Consider the following 20,871-nt stretch of genomic DNA (forward strand, 5'->3'; position numbering starts at 1 on the left):
AGTGTGTGTTAATTGTCGGGGAAGCGCGTTCCCGTAGGTTCCACATCTACGGCAACTTGCTTATTGCCCATACCTGCTTAAACGTAGGTGGGCAATTTTTTTGGATTGTCATTGCAACCTCTATGTAGGAAGTAACAGGCGAGATAACATCGCTTGTTTCACTCTCCCGCTAATACGCGGGGTATCCTTTTGTAGTACGTATCGAAATCGATGTTGACTTAGCGTCATATTGAAGAAACGTTTTGGACATTCCTAGCAAAAGCAGTTTCCACAATGGTAGTTGTCGAACAAATAATGGAGCCCAGTGCACAGGAAGGGCATGCATCAGAACAACGCAGTATCTCTACCCCGATAAGAAACGCGGGGCCACAAGGCGGCCAACCTCCACGTGGAGGCGGTCGTGCTGCTAGGGGTGGTGGTAGGAAAACCCCGATACCTCCTCCACCACGTGCAACCCCTTCCAGCTCTTCTGGTTACCCAGGTGTTAGCTGGAATAAGCGCATGGGAGCATGGTTGGCCTTTTACTACGATGCCGACACTAGGAGGAGTCGTACGTTCCACCCAAAGTACTACGACTTTGACGTTGATAAGGCCAAGCAGGCTGCCATCGAGTTTATGCAGAACATTGATAAGCATCCTGGATGCAGCTTACGCAAGAGCCGCCGTGATACGAAGTCCAATGCCTTTTTGAATGGTAAGTATGACATGGATAATCACTTTGGTGATTTACATGGACGTACACGTAAGCGTGGTGCTGCGAATCATATGCTCGCTGTCGACTTCAAGGGCAGAGGCGTGAAAGGGACGCTTACCTGCCCACCTACCCCAAATCCATTACCAGCGATATATGACATGGATAAGCTGCGTCACAACTTCCACGTTACGGCAGATCTCCTTGATCAATGCTACATGTCGAACTCCGGTACCATGGAGACGGAATACACAGGCAACACGGGTGTCATGGATAACAACTACCTCAGTGGATCCTTTGAGTCCCAGCAAGATTATGACAAGGGCTACCAGAGTCCAATGACATGGCAGTCATGCCAGAGTTTCTTTGGTAACCAAGAGTACTACGTTGATTCCCAGGGTTACGGCAACATGTCATATCTGGACGGTGATATGCCTTACATGTCTTCTGAGGGCACCATGTACAGGGAGACTGAGCCAGTGTACCAGAACGGCGCTACAGACTCACGCCATCGTATGCAGTCTGGCGAAGGGCTGTTACCTGGTTCAGGGGAGCCACAGGGTCAGCATATGTTTACCTCGAGTTTCGACGCTTCTCCTACCAAGGAGGAGCCGGATATACGTATGCTGATGCACTCGATAGCGCTAACTAACGGCGACAGTGTAGAAGGTTACGGCATGGACAACTATCAATTTGGGGATAGTGCTGCTAATTACAGTGCCAACCCTGCGCAAAACTTTAGCGCAAACAGTAATACGGATTCTACCACCCAGGTAAATACGCCTCTTGGTAGCCCATACTTCTCTCCGTACGTACATACTCTTTATAACCACTTTCCGGAAGATTCGGAACTTAACCGTACATTCGGTTTCCAGAACCTCATTCTTGGGGGTGAAGGACAAACAAACCAGCAAACGCAGTCTGTGATGCCACCTCAAAGCTAAATAACACACGCATTACATGTAAGCACATGGTAATTAATCATTGTTGACGTTTATATATAAATGGCGTGAATGGCTGCGCCTCTGGCTGGTCAGTGCCGCAGGCAACATACTCTTCAGGCTCGTCGGGGGTAGTGTCCCGGAGCAGTACTATGCCGTAACTCCGGTCGGTGAATACAGGTTGGTAGCGACTGTCCTTTGGAGTCACTACGTACATAGCCTGCCGAGGTAGCAGACGACATGGGTTCTGTAGCAAAGTAGCACCGGACATCAAGTGGTCCACATTGGCTTCACCCATTTCGTCCAGGACGGCTGCATTTAGAAACTCGTTGTTACTCGATACCGATATGCCGTCACTAGTCATCACGACATCGTTGTTGTAATCCACACTGCTGCCGTCGCGCGAGGCGACGCTGGAGTGGCCTAGGGTAGCAGCTATACTGGCAACCTCCAGACGCTGGGAACGGCCGTCGGAATTAACCGATACGGAGTCATCCGGCATTATGGGCTTACCGTTGATATTGCCCCCTGAGTCCTCGACGTGCTCAACTGATTTGCCACTTGCCATCCAGGCATGACGTTTGGCGGATATAGACAGCACAGCAGTGACCTCGCCCTTGTTGCTTTCCACAGGCTCGTCAGTCATATGGTGGACGTATTCAAACAGCTTGGGAGGCGCAGTGCAGAGCACCTTGTAACCGGTAGGTATCTGCAAATCACCGTTGATACCAATCAAGCAGGTTGGCTGGAGCGCTAGCGAGATGAAGTGCATAAATGGATGCCAAAACCAATATTGCGAGAACATCAGGAACCCAGCAACGGCCTCCAGGCGCATGTTACCACGGCAGGTGTACAATGATGCTACGCAGTTCTGCCCACCAGCATCCATGAGGCCGGCCCCTAGGATAGCACCAAACTTGGCCATTACCTCCTGGTGCTTCTCACCGGCAATGTTCTTGAAGAGCTCACGCACCTGCATGACATCATTGCTGGTGTCTGCATTGCTCTGCTGCAATACAAGACCCAAGGCTATGAATGCACCTGAATATGATGTAACAACGGAATTGTACCTACCCTGTCGAACAAAGTCTGCGCTGTCGGAAGAAAGTGCGTGCAAGAGGCGAAGTACATCCGGTTGAGGCGATGCCGCACACGTGATGCCAAGAGCTATGGCGGCAGCGTAACGCACATGTGGGTTGTATGAAGCAACCAGAAGCTTAAGCACCTTGGGTACTTCCTCGGGAGTGTTGCAAAGGACGAACCCCAATGATATAACCGCAGCTCTGCGGACATCATCTGATACGTCCGATACAGAGGCATATAAAAGCGCCTTTACAACCTTGCTGGAGCCAGTGCCACAGTAGGCCATGGCATAGGCAAACATACCACCGTAGCGGACTACAGGATCATTATCCTTAGTCATCTTGGCTATCATAGAGTCTGCATCCTTTTCAAGACGGTATAATACCATGGCTATGGCCAGAGCACACGCGCGGGATATCTTCTCATGTTGAGTGTCGACGCAGCAGCTGTGCAGCGCATCCAACACCTCCAGGTTACCGCTGCCAAACATTAGAAGGCCAATGCCTATGGCAGCGGCCTGGCCTGATACTGCATTGTTCTTTAGCAAAATGTTGTTCAGCTCTTCGTAGACCGCCCGGTCACATTGACCCATGCAAACCAGCCCTAAACCTAAAGCTGCACCGTGGTGAACGGCTTCCTCAACAGACTCGTTTTTAATATGCTGGGTCAAAATGTCAACGGCCTCACTGTCATAATGGTTAGCCATTATCAAACCAATGGCGTATAAAGAACCGCCCTCTGAAAAAGCTTGCGAGCTGTTTGGAGACGAGCCTGGTAAATAAGCAGAAAGAACCTTCTTGCAGTTCTTTACGTAGCCCTAATGAGTATATAGAACACAGACACCAACGTACCTTATGGACCACACCGATAGATGCAGTGGCAGTGAATTTAGCCCAATGGTTGGCCTTTGCCAACCAGCCGATGTTGTCACGAAGGAAAAGGTCACAACAGGTACCAGCCTGCATTATTGCATGGGCCATAACCACTGCACTGTGGCATATACTGCTACGCTGGTCAATGGAAGTCATGTAATGCTCAAGTAAACGCAAGTCAGTATGGTTCTTGCGGTGCAAAAATTGCAAATACAACTCGGTGGTACTGTCTCCAGATAGAATGTGCTTCACTCGATCGAATCTAATGTCATCAGGCACACTCAAAGCAACGGATGCCTTCATGCCGTTGAGAAATTTCTGGTCACCAATATCAACCAGATCGTAGCAAATTTGGTATGCACGTAAATGCTCATCCCTGATTATTATGTCATGCAATAGCTGAGCCATTGCATTTGCATCGTCAAGGCGATACAAACACGTGACCAGACTCTGATAATGGTTAATCAAAGTATCCTGAGACATGGATACAAGTATATCACGAATCTCCCGATAAAGCTGTAGACAGAAGTCACGACTAATGACATTCTCCAAAAGACCTATGGTGTAGTCGATCAGAGGCCCAGAGGAAGTGCTGTTCCTAAGGATTTCACAGACAAAATCAAGACGACGGGAATCAAGGGCTATACCAATTGCATGTTGCTCATCACCAGAAGCTACGCTCATGGTTATTAGCTTGGTTACCAGCGACTCCAGTTGCTCTAGACAGGATGATAGCGGAAATATAAAACCTACGCTGAAAGCCACATACAACACCATTGGATATAGCCGAATTTTCGCCATCAACGACCGCCTGGCGGTCACGAATATACTCATCAATGGCATTGGCGACGATGATGTTGACATACTCGGAGGACTCCTGAAGGTTGAAGTGCTCTCCTGCAGCCAGAGCATACTGCAAAGCCTTGGGGTAGTTACTCAAGTGGAAGTAGACCTTAGACAGTACCAGGGCCGCCAAATTACGGGTGGAGAAACTAGTATCGTTGTGTAATTGATGTCTGTGCAACATGAAGCCAGGAATCATACACATTGCCGTAAACAAAATAACCTACATTAATTCCAAACTGTCTGCTATTTCAGCCCAAAACGTATCAACTAGGATATTTAGCTGACGTAAGCCTAGTTCGCGTGAAGCGTCGTCACGTTCGCTCAGCAGGGCTATCACAGGGTCAGCTGAACTGATGCGATCCATAGGCTCATGACCGTTATATGCATCGGCAAGCGCCGAGCACTTATCAGGTGGTTGAGCCACCAACATTGTGTATGATTGATACGTAGTTTACGGGTATCACTATCAGGGCCTTCTTGCCCCAGCTAATCAGTGTCAAAACTAATATTAACAGTGGTTATATTATCAAGGTGCGCCGTAATTAATCTCGCGCATACGAGGCGCGCTCCTGGGAGGAGTTGGAGGTCGAAGTTCAGCCATGTGCATATCCCTGAACACGTGTGCGTGAAGAGACAATACAACGTACCAGGTTTCCATACTTTTGCTTTCAGAAACAGATGGATATATTAACTTGGGCACTATAGTAAGATCACGCCTAATGAACAGTAGAGCGCCAGCATTTTTGTAATGGTTGCAGTAGTTAGTGGCTGCATAGTATATTAAATACCTTGTCTAACGTACCAGAGAACAATGTTATAAGACGACCACCTGCAAAACGTTCGAAACCGTCCATTACACATTCATGCGCGCGAATGATTAGCTGGAGATCATTGGTAGTGAGGAACTTATGGACGCGATCGGGACCGAATTTGACAATATGTCCAACCTTCTCCGGATCGCGGACTTCATTGGGTACCGTACCCAAAATGGAGTCGTTATCCGTGGGATCCGACCATAAGAGGTCCAAAATCTTCTGATCTTGGTCATTCTTTGGAATCGGGGCTACAGTAACAGGTCGCGGAATGCTCTCTATATCAGAAATGTGGTTTATAGTTTTGCCAATACCACCATGGACACATAAAATCTTTTTTTCAATAAGTGCGCCAAGCGGTAACATTTCAAAAATCTTGTTGAAACCGTTCCAGCAGCTGTAGGGGTTCTCGCAATCCTCCCTAAGGCGACGACGACATTCATCTTGGAATCCGTATATAGCATTGATACCCGGGTCCTCGTGATTGCCACGTAACATGTGAATTTGGCTGGGATACTTGCATTTAAGAGCAAAAAGGAGGCAAATAACCTCGAGATTGTTGGAACCACGGTCTACGTAGTCACCCAAAAAGAGGTAGTCGTTAGAATCAATGTCGCCAATAGCTCCTATGGACTCAGCCAGTGATTCCTCTAGGGGGCACTTGTACAGCCTAAAGTGGCGCATGAGGTCGTAGTACTGCCCGTGTATATCTCCGTACACTAGATACCATGTAACCGACTGTACCAAAAACTAACCCTTGATAGGCGCACGTAGATTCAGTACAGTATCCTCTTGTTTAACTATTTGGTACACCTGCGATAGATGACCGTGATGTTTACTACACGTACCATCCGGCACAAAGCCTGAACGTCCTCGTATGAAATTGCAAAGGCCGTTTCATTGTAAGACATCGTTACATGGTCGTTTGTTATGTTCGGGTTCAGTAAAGCACGTATTACGCGATCGTATACAGTATCAGCATCTTCGTTCTGCCATCGTAGCTGGGCACGGGCCTCGGGCTTGTTGATCTTGCGACCTTCCTCCTCTAGCTTGTCAATTGATATTTTACGAACTAGATATGAAAAGTCAGAAACGCCGTCCTGTACCGCGTGCGCATGTGACGACAGCCTAATCTCACGATCTACAACTTTAGTTGGCTGTTGTACCACATGTGGCAAGAGGGGAGTGTTTTGAACTTTCGGAACTCCCACAGAAACTGGTGGCGCCTCTGCCCTTACGTTACCCGATTCGACCGATGCCTTTGAATAATCAATGAATGCCTCATAGCAATCTATAACACGAAGCTCAGTTGTAGGATGCTTCTGAGTCTGGTGCGAGAAACCACCGAAAATGTATACCTGGCCGCCGATAGCCCAGGAGGAGTGACGGAACTAAACAAGATAAACGAGATTAAAACTGTTACTTACCCTGTGAATAGCTGACATGTTGAACCATTCCAAAGTTTCTGTATCATAAGCTGAAACAGACAGGGGCCTGGATAATGGTTACACAACATCCTACAAACCTACTTGTTAAAATCACTGTCGTTGCGGCCTCCAATAATAACCAGCTTGGGGCCAACAAAACATGATGCTGTAGATATAGTGAAACGCAGTTATATAACCTACAGTGTTGGTATCTAGGCTCTGGCATAGTAATAAACCTTACAGGCGCTTCCATCCAGTCCCAGGTACCATCTCGGTGTTGCCTAAGCCCCCAAATGTCATTTAATGACCTGTTATCACTCGATCTGCCACCGAATATAACAATCATGGTAGCAGCGGGACCTTCCCTGCATAGGTCAGCAGAGTGGTACACCCTTTTGGGAGGCTGCTTAAGGGTAGGAGGAAAAGAAACCTCTACCCAGCAGAAGGGAGACTTCTCGACATTTAGGTACCAGACATCGTTACTAGCTTGTTGCCTGCATGATATTAGTCCAATACCAAATCACATACCCGTCGTTACCACCGATTACCACTAGGTTAGGCTTGCTGAAGACCATTGTGTGACCATACCGCCTACCGGGAGATCGCCCAGTAGTAGGCACAGTGATCCATGAAAGATGCTTATCGCGCCTTAGATCTAGCAGGTATAACTGAAATCAGATTTCATATTGACATCATACGACCTACATCATCCGAAGACAGAGAACCTCCACCAGTGGCACCGCCGAATACTACCACTTGCATTGATTCAACACACGCAGCAGCATGAGCTGCACGCGGCAAAGGCGTGTTTTCAGAGATGAGCTTAGTAGAGACATTGGTATTAAGGTCAAAAAGGTACAGGTCAGCAGTGATTGTGTACCTTCCAACATCTACATCGATATGATAATGGACCTAATAGAAACCACCTCCGACAGCTCCTCCAAATAGAATTACCTTCCCAGGTCCAATAGTAGTCGTTGTATGCCCAAACCTGGCCTGAGGCAGCTCTCCTTGGAGGGAGATTACCCTTTGGTATGCCATCAAGCCATGATGAGCTGAAACCGCAATTTCAGTTGTACGAAGGGCAATCCTCGGCAATTATGCAATATATATTAACACAATTAATCGTTTTTGGTAGTTATTTGTGTCATTAACAGGGATGAACAGTGAACCAACGACCCCATCGGTGGCGGCTTCAGATAGTCATATATATCATATATAGATACACACTGAAGACACATTTGGCTAATAATCTATCTTTGATAGATATAGCAATGATGTATGTGCTAGTATCACGTAACTTCCAGTGTCTAATGTGTATATACCAGGGGTATATTTGACACCGAAAATAACGTCAATAAAACCGGGATCAAAGCACATTACATAGTGACTTCGGTGTGTATAACATGTATAAAGAGATATGTGGATTACTGGTGGCATTTTGTTGCCGGTGTGTATCATTAGCAGTGCTGTTGTTACGGGACGACGTACATACGACATCCAACGCGAGATCTCTCCTATAGCGTTTTTTGGGTTAGTTACTCCCATTCCATATAGTGTGTATATCTGTTTGTATAGGTTTCGGAAGGATGAGAATCCTGTTGTCGGTGTGCTTCGCAACTTGGTACTGGTAAGGATGACTAAGGTTACCTTGATCTACCCTGCAGACTGAGCCTGAGGTACTCAAGTGCCCTTCTGAACTTACAGTTAGGGTGCATAAGGTTACAATTGGTTCGCCAGATGGCTCTGATTTTACTGAACCTACGACTGTGAGCCATCGTTGTACGGAAACTTTACGTAGCAAGTGTTTAGACCGAAGCACATGTTCGGTAGGGCGATATGTTCACCATAATGCATTTTGGCACAGGTATCAGTTTATGATTGCGACAATAAGGCTGATGGCATCCCTGTGGGTACCGATCGCATCCTTCTTCAATATTCTTGCGAATTGTCTGGGTGAGTGGCAATTGAATGGTGATATACTGATTGTAGAAATCCCCAACCATTATTTGATGGCAAACACTTTTTTGAAGGGGTGTTTCAACAATTTTTGATGTACGTTCAGCGTGTTATCGTACACAGTGTATGCAGGGTCACAGGAAACGACACATCTTCCATAGGAAAGATAGGTAGTAGAGCCTTACAACGGTCACTGCAGAGATGTTTATCTGTTGCTCACTGCAAATATGTTACCTGCAACGATGCTGCCCTTCACAGTGGTAGGTCGTATGTAATTTATGTTAGACGTTATAGATGACTTTGTTGCCATGCGTAACGTTTGCTCATTTGTAAAACCGGATACCTTCCGTATACCCGGGTACGCAGTATATCCTAACTTTACAGGCAAGTCACTCACTTGTATATTAACTCCCACAGGGCTCTGTAAAAGTCCGAAGTATATAGAAACACATGACTTCCACGAACTTGCCCAAAATGCGAGAGGGATGACAAATGGATCGTTCGTCATTGCATACGAGCCAACTAAACAATTTGGATGGAACCCGAAACGTTCCGCCTGGGTTTGCACAGGAGTACCGACTATAGTTCCCATGAGAGGACATGTAGTGGCAATACCTGCCTCTGGCTATCGCAAACACAATGCGTTGGAATCCACGCCCATGCAACATTAATATGAGCTAATATTAGCGTTAGTTTTATTTGGAATACTCCATATCAGGGCTAGGCTCCTTGACGGTGATGGTGTCTGGCATCACGGTAGATGGACCCAAACGACCTTCAGGGTCATGTGGATGCATAATCTTTACCTTAATACCCAAAACACCCTGACGGAGCTGCACCGATCGGGTGGCACTTGTAACGAAGGTCTTAGCAGGCTGACCAGTAGAGATGAGATATCCGTCCTTGAACTTCATACTCTTTGCACGTTGGGCACGGAGCTTCCCGGATACGATAACCTCGCAACCCTTAGCACCTGACTCCATAATGTGCCTCAGAACACCGTAGGCAGCACGCCTAACAGCCAAACCCTTAAGAAGCTTGTATCTAAGCGATTCAGCTTGAGCCATAGCACATAGACCCTTGTGCTCAACACGCTCAGCGTAGAGCTCAACCGTGTCGGGAGAGAAACCAAACCTCTTCTGAATTAAAGAAGTAAGTTCGCGAATGCGACGGGCCTTCTCTCCAACGACCTCACGGGCACGAGTCGCCCTGATGATGATCTCAGTACGCACCGGAGTGATACGCAACTCAACACCGGAATAACCATCCTCAGCTAGAACACGAGACAAAAATTCATTTAACTCGGCATTGAAGACACCGTCGCCAATGAACTTTCGGCACATTGATTTCTGCAATCACATCAGCCACACGATATAATGGACATACCCTTGTGAAACCTCTCATCTTGACACACTCAAGACCAAAGAAATCCCTGTAAAAATCTTAGAATCGTGAAAATAATGTGCATTTGCTGTGTAAAACAAACACAGTCGGTCGCGCGACCGACTGTGTATATGGTAAATACCGGCTAACACCACGAACACGGACTATAGCACTTATCTACCACAGACATCCTTATGCAAATAGATACAATTGTAACTTACCGTGTTAAAAATATAAATAAAATTGAAGAAACCCTTTGGTTTACGTTTCCGGCCACTGTGGGGACCTGGCTCTTGGAAGGTCGAATGACTCGGTATTGGTGGATGTTATAACATATTACGTTTTTTTCATATGTGAAGACTATGTGATTATGTTTATTATTGATGGTTAAGCGCTTATTTTGTATGATGCTTATATATGTATATATTAAGCCCGCGTATTGACCCGGTATGTTGATTCCCTTTATTTAATGCTTAAAATCGAAGCATATGAAGTGTTACCTTCTGGTACTGTTAAAGCAATATGAATGCTATCATTTGTCAAATGTTTTTATTAAATCCTCGTGGCGACGTTGCCATGGAGGGATATATTTGGGTTATCTTTCACTTATGTAATCCATTTTTTGACCCCTGTTATCGTGTATATGGGTAGATATGTAACTATATCTTGGCCACGCTGCGGGATTTTAATAGCGATCCTTCGCGTACAGCGGTGGTACTGCCTTGCCGCCTAAAGATCCCATGTTTTTTTGAAAAGGAGACGCACAGTTGATAAACGCGCATTCAAAAAACCCGTGTATAGGTGTTTAGGCATTTAAACAGTTTTTCAACAATTATACGTTATATAATAAGTTGGTGTTTTGTTACTTTAACTTTTTAAGAACTTACTAGTTTTTGGATCTCACCTAGCTTACGATATAAACTAATTCGAAAAACTCTAAATATTACAACATAGTATTACCCAGCTATTGTAATATAAATGGATAGATACAACTCAAGGAGCAGTCCCGATTACGTGGACGAAGAACCCCCTGCCTACAACGATGGTGTCGATTCTGAATCCGTCCAACAGGTGCTATCTGAGCATATGATTGACGTTACAGAAATCGATGAAGCAGTGCCACAGAGCATCTCTAGGGGAAGTTATGAGAAACCTTCTGAAGATATGGTTCCAGTCGATGATCTCGAATCTCGTGGCAGCGAGGACGTACAACCAATGGGACAACCTGGTGACATTGAAGCTGGAACAGGTGTATGCCCGTTTGGTTTTGATGAACATGGACGTCGATTTTCAGAGGAAGGACCCGTTGAGACTGAGGAAGGCCTATTTGTAAATCCTTTTGACACAAACATGGACGATTTATCATACAAGTTAGTCAACCCTATTATATATTAAACTAAGCACAGATTGCGAATGTTTGCGTTATTAGGTTTCCTACCTTTCTTCTGGATTGGATGGGTTATTGGTACGTTATATTGTTCAATATTATAAAACATAACAGGTGCTATTTATGGTGCTGTTTCGCGTAAAACCAAGCAAATCCACAAAAAGGTATTTAATTCTTGTACCCAAATGACAACTTCCACAGCTTAGTATCTTGTTATTCGGCCTTTCTGTTGTTGGAGCAGCGGTAATAATCGTCACTACATCTGCTATCTATTTGTCACTGAAGTCCGTTCCTGCTACTCCAAAACTTACCAAGGCTTATGTTAGTGAAAACCCTCTTTTCCCCTTTTTGGACTACGAACCTGCCGTTGCTCCTGGTATCCTTCCAGAGCCTGATGCCGCTAAATTTGAAGCCCCTGTGAGGGGTAAAAATGATTTCTTTGATCAATATCAATGTAAGCACATTACCTATGATTTTATCAGAAATGCAGTGACATCTGAAAAGAACCAGAAGACTATACTCATGGTCATGAGGGATATGCCTATTGGATGGTATATTAACAGCGCAATCAGGGGTCAGTTATTATCTTTGTCCCTACAAACATCTACAGATACTGCCAAGGCAGGATACAATGTATATGCAGCAAACATACATACTGACTGGGAAGCAGAAGCAGACCCGGATGGAACGGAGGAGTATTACGGTCTCAAAAAGATAAAGGTTATGTTCGACAAGTTTAAGATTCCAATAAAAGGTTCCCTATACTTAGCAATGGTTTTAAATAGAAAAGACGCTGAATTATTCAAGCCATCTGTCAGTCCTACTCCTTTGTTTGAAGGAATGGTTCTGATAAATAATGAAGAACTCGACAAATCTAAGATTCCCGTATTAACTGAAGGCTCCTTCGATTTATCAGCGTTGATACCCAAGGTTGCCAGTCATGCTGTATATATCAATACTGAAATGACATGCCCCGATAAAAGATTACCACCTCTGGAGGTTACTATTGATGGAACAAAGGACTATAGTTACAAACGCGGCACCTTCGATGAATTGTCAGCGCTTTTCTTCACCAACTATCCTGAAAGTAAGTGGACCAAACCTTACCCACGGAAGTTGGTACCATTGGACACTAAGATTGAGCAAGTGTTTGCAAAGGCTGTGAAAGACCTTATAGCGTATCGTTCGCTAGTGGACAGTCCAGACAGTAAACTACAGTTATGCGCAAAAGCTAAAGCTTAAGAAATTACATAGTACGTGTGTTGTTTTTGGAAATGACATAGACCTGAATATTATTAAACTAGTTTAAATATGACTTACCATATCTGTTGCATGTACTAAAAACTCTGCGGCTGGAGCACACATAACACCGTTCTCCATGGGCTCATTCCCACTACATAAAATAATTTAGACATGGAGATTGCACTTACATTCTATAAATACCAATAGGAATGATATGCATCTTGGTATGCATATAGTTAAACAACTGTCCGAATGTCGGTTTGCTACATTGAGTAATGATATCTTCAACTGGTAATAATTCAATACCACGCTGAAACAGTTTAAAAAATTACTTATACACAACTCACCGTATCCCCATCTATGGCAGACACGCTAACTAGGTCGAATAGAATACGATACAACGCATAATCTTCATGGATGAACATGGTATTCATTGTGACGCTGTATAGCATTTCATCACTAATGAACTGTCCTCTAGAAAACTCTACGGAATGAATGTACGACAACGAAGGGTCCAGCTTCTTGTCTAATACATTCCACGCTGACCACATTGTATCATCTAGGTAGGAAACGTTTGTTCCACACTTCAACTCTACAAGGCCGTAGATGCTGGTTCCAGTTTTCGATTTACCACGCTTTTTGATGGATGCTTGTATCAAGCTTTTTAGATGTCTATATGTAACAATAGTCCGTACATCCAAATCTGCCTCTGAATCACCAGGTGCATCTAACTCGGGACTCGGTATCACATATATGTAGCACGCCATAAAAAGCTCAGCTCTGAAACCATATAGCGCCAATCAGACCAACATACCTTTTGACATCTACATCCGACATTGGGTCACCATCAATCAAGGCAAGGAACGCTTTGAACCGTTGCAAGGGCAAAGGGTTAACCTTAACTGAGACTTCTTTGCCAAAGATGACTACATTGAATTCATCTAACTCCTGGAAATACAATAATAGCTGAATCACGAATTCAGAGTAGCCGACAATAACCATAACAGGTCGACACGGATCCTGGAAAACTGTTCGACAAGCCTGGCAGATTGAATCCACTATAATAGAGTTATTTTCAGTTGGACTAACTTGTAACACCAAGGCGTCCTCATGTACTTTGTTATCAACGCCGTTATCCAGACTAGGTTGATTTAACATTGGGTACAAATTACCATCATTATCCATTTCATCCAGACTGGCGGTAATATCACTACCGATCCTATTGAGAACCAGGCTGATCATACTACTTCTTATGGGCACTGTAGAATTCCTACCGCTTGTTACGATATCATGTTTTGTTTTGCTAGAAGATTCCACATCCGCGACGAGCACAGCTCGATCTCCGGGACGGATCATATACCCACTTCCCGAAGGATTGAGTTGGTATGTACGATAGTTATGATTACCATGTATGATCCCAATTACGATATATCCATGGATGTTGTACAAATTAGAGCACAGCGTCTGCAAACAAGATTTAAAGCAACAATATAGAAACCCACGTCAAAATCGGTACCAACCAAGCGTTCCGATATTGCTATTGTACGTAGCCTTCTCCCTATACCTCTGACGTAATTATCGTACAGGTCATCGCCTTTACATCTCTGCACGATTGCACTATGCGTCAAGGATAAGTTTATGATCAATGTAATGATCCCGGGGCACGTGATATTCTTTGCGATAATTGCTGACTTGAAGCGGTAGAGGTTAACTACATTGGTGTATGGTCTATGGGCGATTTGAGGGCGCAGAGTTGAACAATACTGAATGATCACACGATCTGCGCTTATACCAAATTTTTTAAGACTTATAACACGCCCGACAGTTTTCATATCGGCCTTTCTTGGATCTCCATGTTTAAATGATGAGAGAACGAAGGTACCAACGGCATCCTTTGCTTTGATTGTATGCAGGATATCCACGTTACCGTTAATACCCGGATCATCCAATACTATGCAGAGTGAAACGCGCAAAATCTTGGCCTGATTAATCTGTATTTCATATGAAGACATGCTTAGAGTAGATATGACTATAATCTTCAGCTTCAATCCTGAATAGTATATCTTGGCAATGAACAACGAAAGTTGTATTGGGTCGACTTCACCAATCAAGACGATTGATGATTGCATTGAACCCCTGTTTAGCTGTGAAACACACGAATTAGCACATACCAGAAATACAAGTGTCCGGAAATCTCCTTTTCCCTATCAACACCTTGGATGAAGTTATTCATTTCATAGGGGATCCAGACAAGCATAAAAATGATAAAGCATAGCGCCACAAGTTTTGCTTCTATGGTCAAAGGTGTTATATCACCATAACCAACGGTTGAGAACGTAATCAGCGAGTAGTAGAAAAATTCGCCATATTGCTTAAATGCATGTTTAAAGGCAGAATCTACTCCCGAGTTAGGGTGTATGCCCTGCAAAACATACATAACACCTACAGAAAATATGAATCAAAATCTGACAACATACTAGCAAAGGCGTTGGTCATAATGAATATGCCTAACACTATTTTATATGTTCTATGGGCTCCATGCACTATTCCACCACGTATCATATGAATAGTCTTATCTAAAATCAAGAAATGCTTTATCCACAACAGAAATCCCATCATCCAGTACAAGTGGAAATAAGTGAGGTGATTGCATACGATAACTTTGATGAGACACATAAGTGGAGGGAGTAGGAAAATATTGATCCAGAATTCGAACGATCCAAGAACATCTGTTATTTCTGTAGTTGCAAGCAAGAACAGACACAATTCTGCATTGGTCTAGATAATAGATGTAAGGGTACATAGACCAACTCACCAGCGATAGTGATGCATAATGTAACTTATAAATCGTAGGAGGCGTTAAATCTATTTTCCACACCATAGTATCATCATTCCTTCTCCAGTATGTTAGAGTGATAAACCATAAAACGAGCTTGAGACTATCCAAGAAAATCAACGTTAGACACGAATTTTGCATCATAAACGTTAACGACAGCTTGGCATTTGAGTAACGCATCTTGATCGTCTCAACCGCTAATAAACTCTGAGAACATGATATCTAGACACCTACTTTTGAGAATTGAGGACACGCAGCGTCGGAATCCATATTTAACGTCGTCATCAGATCGACATACGGAACTGTCTATATGGGACAATGCATCAATGTGGCGCCTAGTATGAATAGACTAAATATACTGACCAAACCAACCTTCTAAGGACCAGACTGCTCTTAATGGTATCTACAACGGTTTGTATACCTTGGAAAACGTAGAGTGATATAGGAAACAATAGAGCTCCTATTATTATAGGTATAATTTCACCCCAACGAGAGTCCTCTGTGAGAATAACTGACCATCCACATAATAAAACTTACGATCTCTTGCTGTTATCACTGCTACGAATACCGATACAGTCATCAATGTTATTATAACAAAGTCAAATATGGCCTTCACAGTCCTTATGGCGGAGCCATCCGTTTGTCGATTCTGAATGTACACATCAGCTGAAATCGTAGAAGAAATGAACCAATACTACATATACAAGGTTTTCATACCTGTTTTGAATTTAGATCGTACATGTTGGTGTCTTTCATTGGCGCAAATTTAACCAAATGTCAAAAAAACAAAATATGGAGAGTCTATTAAAGACATGTAATTTTGCATCATCTCTATATACATATATATTCAATCATATTCGAGAGACTGCGTTCATAGCACATCTTCCATTGTTTTGTCAAGGTTATTCCTATTTATGCGCAGGTGTGCATGCACACCTTCTTACTTATTTAGGTATTATACTATGTTTTTTTATTTTTGGACGAGATGTTATCGCACTTTTGTTACCTAGATATACCTGTAATGCCATAATTTGAACTATGGAAGACTAGCGTGATCGTTATTTGCTGTATAGGTGCTTTACTTCTCTAATATCACATAATACGACATTAGACGCTGCTGACTTCTATATAATCTTTACACATTTAATTTATATTGCTTTTAATGTCTTGTTGATTAGTTTTTTGGTTGTAAATCTATCAACATTTATTCAAGCCAATGTATAACCTATGTTGGTCAGTAGTACCTGTCTTATGTACTAACCACCACAATTGTTTTTCCATACACGATATTTGTCTACCATATTAACTATTTCGGTTCTTTATGAGCCATATAAAATGCTTATAACTACTCGTTGTCTATTATCCAGTTCGCGCCACCGCAATTGGGAACGTTCGTATGTCACCTTACAATCTTACTTACTTTTTTTCTAGGTTACGGAAGTTTAATAACAAGCAGCGTTGGAATATATGTAGGTGGTTAAGCAGGGGAACTTACGAGAATCTTAAATTTAAAAAAGGTTGGAAATCATCAAGTTTTGTAAATTTACCGAAACAAGCATTACAACCACAAGGTAAACCTGTTGGTACCTGTGATATGGCTTTGTTACATCAACAAGATCGTGCGTTCCGTTTACGTAATTAACGTTCAGAGTCTGATTTGTGCAAGGGTTTGTAAATGTGATTCTGGTAATTTTATGGGTTTTGGAGACGCTGAGTTTTATTGTCGTTATTTTGTATCACTTATCTCAGATTCCATTGATACGACAGCATACTTTGATAAAGGGTGTTTACTCAGGGCTACAATACTTCTATTTATGTAGATTTTATAGGTCAATGGTTGAATAATATAGTGGGTCCTTCTTGGTGATTATGTATTGGATATATCAATTGTAACGAGTTACTACTATATTCCATCATAAATACGGCTATCTCCATTCATTTCTACGGCATACGATTGTTAGTATTTCGTATGAATTTTTCAGAATGAAAGACAAATTCAAGTTGTTTTCGGAGCAGGTATGCTCCCTTGTGCAAGAAGAATGGCAATCTATACCTGATCCTAACAGTCCGGAGTGGCGGAGTTGCTTTAACCGCGCTGTTGACGCATATTTGGCTGGCGAAACCAGTACTTGTGACTTCACTAGTTTTCAACAAGAGTTGAATATGCTTCCTAGGGAATCAGATGCACTTAGTGTTGATATAAAAGATCGTGAGAAGTTGGCTTTGCATATTCATTCCATGATGGAAGGCCTCTGGCTAGCTGGCCGAAAGAAGTTGGATGCCATTAATCAGTGTAATCGAAGTGCACCGCTGAAGATATCGGAAGTATCATCTTATGCGAAACGGCTTAGTAGGACTACCTGTTCTCCACCTGAGAACATGAATACTATGGACCCCAATTACCATTCTGAGACATACCCTCAATACCACTTTTTGGGTTACCCGAGTGTGAGTGAGATGCATTCGTCACGTTTATTTGATTTGCATCGTTTGGAAGAGTCATCTTCAGCTCCTCGTGTCATCTTCGAGCCCATTTCTGCTGACATGCATCGTATGCGTCTTGAATGTTCCACACCCAATGCTGTTCTGTACTTCCAGACTTCAAGGGTCAACTCATCTCAGGTGGATCCACACACAGGGCAGCCTGTTACGTATACAACTGCTCCTGCTGTATATAACCCATCAAAGAACTTGAATTTCAAGACATCTTGCCAACCATTCAGTGTGTTTACGTGGTCTACTTGTGAGGGCTTACGGCAATCAGAGGTTGTTCGCACTGAGTATGTACCTCCTACTGATAAATCCAAGGGGGATGTTAGTACTAAGAAATCATTTGGGTTCTTAATAGGTAGGGAGCTCATATCCTAGTTATGTTACAAACCCACAAGGTACACTTTGCATGAATCTATTATATCGCATTGTTTGCAAATATTCTATCTGTTATATACAGTTGTTGCAATTATACATTTCTAGGCATACTCTACCCATTGGTGTGGAAGCAAATATATTGTTGCTGTCTACAACTGAGCCACAAACTCCTGTAATTCCTGCGCTTCAGATTCGTATTCATTACTAGCCATGGCAGCATATTTATCTGCTAGCATATGGTAGATTCGTGATCGTATTTCCATTTGGCAATTTGATGCAACTAGTTTCAGGCATTTTGTTAAATTTGTATCGGCTGCTACGAGGCCATCGCTAAATACCATCTCTGAAATACGTGCCAATACATCTTTTCGTGTGTTTAGATCTTCATTACTTTGTTCCAGGCCCATGTGAATGCACAACTCATCCCAAATCTGCTGGACTGCGGCGTCTATATTACTGCTTATTTCATTTACTAGTATATCCACTATCTCCTGTGGTACGACATTGCTACTGAGAGATTGCATTAACACGGCATAGCAGTTTAGTAGATAGGCACTAGACCTATCACCATACTTCTGAGATGTCATTTTACAGCATGCTATGATGGCATCCAGAGTCTTTCTAAGCAGCTCTCTGAAACCGTCGCTGGGATCGTGTGTTGATTGTACCTTGATAATATCAGCAATAAAGTCGGCAACTGTATGTGTGACATGTGAAGATGAGATATCTATATCACTTGCTGGTTCCAACAAGTATATACTTCCAGTGGATAATGGATCCTCTATACGTAGCTTGAAGTCTTCGAGCATTTGTTTTTTCCACTCTGCATGGACACGTTGCAATTTTGCAATCAATGGATCTTCTCCACTTGGTGAGTCCATGGTCATACCTGCAGCATGGTCTTCATGGTTAATATCACCTTCTTCCTCTGTTCTCTGGGTCGCGCAATCGATTTCAAATTCAGTGCTACCTATAACTTCTCCAGTAGCTAAATCGTTTTTAGATGTTGCGATATTTATATTTTCACTGATATCACTGTGCTGCGATTTCGATTCTATTTCGGGATGGTATACATCACTATCGGGGCTAGTTTGCTCAAGTTCTAGGCCATCAATATGTATCCCAGACGGTGACTTGCAAACGCTCCAAGGAGTTTGAAATTCTGCTTCCAGCTGGTCTATATGGTACTTCACAGTTTCTATGGCATAGAATATATCCACTACAGGGCCACAATTGATTATCCCATCAACTGGGCTTATGACATTATCCTGCATTAGTTGGTAGAGCTTATTCTCTAGTGGTATGGTTAACCATTTCAGGATATGACGCAGATACATTTCTGCCGTTGGGAATATTATCCCGTGCCACCTAAGGTCAGGATCATGCAGCGGTATTCCAGCATTGTTATAAAGGTTAATGACGCATTGCTTCATGAATCTAACATTACTCCTCAGATGCTTCAGCAACGACGACAATGCCACTCCACGCTTGTAAATATCCACCTTAACCGCATTGCTGTATGCCGAGAATCGCTTGAGTGACACTTGCCCTAGGATATCACGCATACCGGATAGAAAGTGGTATAGATAAGTTGGACGCATTTTTAATAGTTTCAATACTCTTAATGCAACTGAAATTCCATTTGAACTTTCTGGTGCTTGATCTATAACTTTTCGAAGTTCAGTATTATCCGGTAACTTTTCACTACCAGTGGTTGATGGGACGAATGCATTTGAATGGCGAAGTGCAATCACACTTGCGTCATTAAACACGGCGCACAATGACATTGACAGTAGTCTAGATTCCCTCTGTATCCACAAAAAAGATACTTCACATATAAAATCTAGGCTAGAGCCTAAGCGATGTATAGCTTCAATCAATACTGTGGACCCTTTGAGGTATTCCAACTCCTGTAACGAGTCACAGAATGCCTTTGACTCCATGAGGCTATCTGCAGTATCCAACAGTTGCTCCATAGCTTCTACTGTAGAGGGTATCATATGCGATTCAGCTTGTGCATCTTCATTGCCGATGTTAGGCATCGACGGACTCAAGTGCTTCATTAGACGATCCAGAGCAATCAAACGTTTCTCCGTTAATGATATACGTTCACTAAGGTGCTGCATCTCGGAATGTGTCGTTATTCTTTGCACATTAGTTAATCGTTGTCTTGTTAGTGCGAGACTGGAAGACAAGGAATCTATACGTTCCAAAAGTTCCATTGCACCTTCCAATGTTGGACTCAATTTAGATTTAGCCTGTTTTAAGGACTCTATATAATCATCTAACAGGGTTAATCTGATCTGGGATACCGATGAGAGTGAGCTCATCTTTTTACCGCGTTGCCCCTCGAGCTGCTCACGGCTTTCATTCAGCGATTTAGCAATGCGAGGCAGGGCCAGGCGCAGCGCCCGTAGGCGTTCGCGGCAGTATTTTACCCTGTCGGCTGAGTCCATGTGATTTTACTAATACGCCGACTGGCTAGATGTGTGTGAGCATATATATGTCTATGGTGGTATATGGC

At 43.3% G+C, this 20,871-nt stretch overlaps 9 protein-coding genes across 9 annotated transcripts; 4 read left to right on the forward strand and 5 right to left on the reverse strand.

Moving 5' to 3' along the window:
• The first annotated feature begins 177 nt into the window (after positions 1–177).
• On the forward strand, positions 178–1,667 carry BBOV_II001610 (AP2 domain family protein). The gene has a single exon (XM_001609636.2). It carries the CDS (start codon positions 274–276, stop codon positions 1,633–1,635), a length of 1,362 nt encoding a protein of 453 aa, XP_001609686.1. The 5' UTR covers positions 178–273; the 3' UTR covers positions 1,636–1,667.
• BBOV_II001620 (putative rpn2_yeast 26S proteasome regulatory subunit rpn2) lies at positions 1,596–4,911 on the reverse strand. Its single transcript, XM_051767497.1, has 5 exons — positions 4,658–4,911; positions 4,341–4,603; positions 3,567–4,306; positions 2,707–3,532; positions 1,596–2,673 (listed from the first exon to the last, which is right to left on the reverse strand). Exons 1-5 carry the CDS (start codon positions 4,861–4,863, stop codon positions 1,673–1,675), a joined length of 3,036 nt encoding a protein of 1,011 aa, XP_051623118.1. The 5' UTR covers positions 4,864–4,911; the 3' UTR covers positions 1,596–1,672.
• A 13-nt stretch (positions 4,912–4,924) lies between these two features.
• BBOV_II001630 (kelch repeat domain containing protein) lies at positions 4,925–7,789 on the reverse strand. Its single transcript, XM_001609638.1, has 11 exons — positions 7,599–7,789; positions 7,378–7,562; positions 7,201–7,340; positions 6,874–7,166; positions 6,775–6,838; positions 6,673–6,739; positions 6,094–6,636; positions 6,001–6,058; positions 5,236–5,964; positions 5,081–5,201; positions 4,925–5,044 (listed from the first exon to the last, which is right to left on the reverse strand). The coding sequence occupies exons 1-11, from the start codon at positions 7,711–7,713 to the stop codon at positions 4,960–4,962; spliced, it is 2,400 nt and encodes a 799-aa protein (XP_001609688.1). The 5' UTR covers positions 7,714–7,789; the 3' UTR covers positions 4,925–4,959.
• A 109-nt stretch (positions 7,790–7,898) lies between these two features.
• On the forward strand, positions 7,899–9,308 carry BBOV_II001640 (uncharacterized protein). Its single transcript, XM_051767180.1, has 8 exons — positions 7,899–8,205; positions 8,251–8,302; positions 8,340–8,501; positions 8,540–8,628; positions 8,665–8,727; positions 8,764–8,891; positions 8,926–9,015; positions 9,049–9,308. The coding sequence occupies exons 1-8, from the start codon at positions 8,093–8,095 to the stop codon at positions 9,300–9,302; spliced, it is 951 nt and encodes a 316-aa protein (XP_051623119.1). The 5' UTR covers positions 7,899–8,092; the 3' UTR covers positions 9,303–9,308.
• A 10-nt stretch (positions 9,309–9,318) lies between these two features.
• Positions 9,319–10,263, reverse strand: BBOV_II001650 (putative 40S ribosomal protein S3 protein). Its single transcript, XM_001609640.2, has 3 exons — positions 10,236–10,263; positions 10,018–10,063; positions 9,319–9,980 (listed from the first exon to the last, which is right to left on the reverse strand). Exons 2-3 carry the CDS (start codon positions 10,033–10,035, stop codon positions 9,327–9,329), a joined length of 672 nt encoding a protein of 223 aa, XP_001609690.1. The 5' UTR covers positions 10,036–10,063; positions 10,236–10,263; the 3' UTR covers positions 9,319–9,326.
• Positions 10,264–10,927: 664 nt separating this feature from the next.
• On the forward strand, positions 10,928–12,670 carry BBOV_II001660 (putative integral membrane protein). Its single transcript, XM_051767868.1, has 6 exons — positions 10,928–11,384; positions 11,421–11,479; positions 11,516–11,565; positions 11,603–11,855; positions 11,892–11,975; positions 12,012–12,670. Exons 1-6 carry the CDS (start codon positions 10,993–10,995, stop codon positions 12,641–12,643), a joined length of 1,470 nt encoding a protein of 489 aa, XP_051623120.1. The 5' UTR covers positions 10,928–10,992; the 3' UTR covers positions 12,644–12,670.
• On the reverse strand, positions 12,634–16,343 carry BBOV_II001670 (Calcium-activated BK potassium channel alpha subunit family protein). The gene is made up of 13 exons (XM_001609642.2): positions 16,197–16,343; positions 16,017–16,128; positions 15,852–15,978; positions 15,714–15,814; positions 15,459–15,676; positions 15,121–15,421; positions 14,815–15,085; positions 14,146–14,779; positions 13,458–14,107; positions 12,991–13,423; positions 12,832–12,953; positions 12,722–12,794; positions 12,634–12,686 (listed from the first exon to the last, which is right to left on the reverse strand). Exons 1-13 carry the CDS (start codon positions 16,233–16,235, stop codon positions 12,648–12,650), a joined length of 3,120 nt encoding a protein of 1,039 aa, XP_001609692.2. The 5' UTR covers positions 16,236–16,343; the 3' UTR covers positions 12,634–12,647.
• A 390-nt stretch (positions 16,344–16,733) lies between these two features.
• On the forward strand, positions 16,734–18,397 carry BBOV_II001680 (Vitamin-D-receptor interacting Mediator subunit 4 family protein). Its single transcript, XM_001609643.2, has 2 exons — positions 16,734–16,873; positions 16,911–18,397. Exon 2 carries the CDS (start codon positions 17,463–17,465, stop codon positions 18,345–18,347), a length of 885 nt encoding a protein of 294 aa, XP_001609693.1. The 5' UTR covers positions 16,734–16,873; positions 16,911–17,462; the 3' UTR covers positions 18,348–18,397.
• A 39-nt stretch (positions 18,398–18,436) lies between these two features.
• On the reverse strand, positions 18,437–20,863 carry BBOV_II001690 (uncharacterized protein). Its single transcript, XM_001609644.2, has one exon. The coding sequence runs from the start codon at positions 20,801–20,803 to the stop codon at positions 18,497–18,499; it is 2,307 nt and encodes a 768-aa protein (XP_001609694.1). The 5' UTR covers positions 20,804–20,863; the 3' UTR covers positions 18,437–18,496.
• Positions 20,864–20,871: the final 8 nt, after the last annotated feature.

Source organism: Babesia bovis, chromosome 2, assembly GCF_000165395.2.
Source record: "Babesia bovis T2Bo chromosome 2, whole genome shotgun sequence".
Classification (NCBI taxonomy): Eukaryota; Apicomplexa; class Aconoidasida; order Piroplasmida; family Babesiidae; genus Babesia; species Babesia bovis.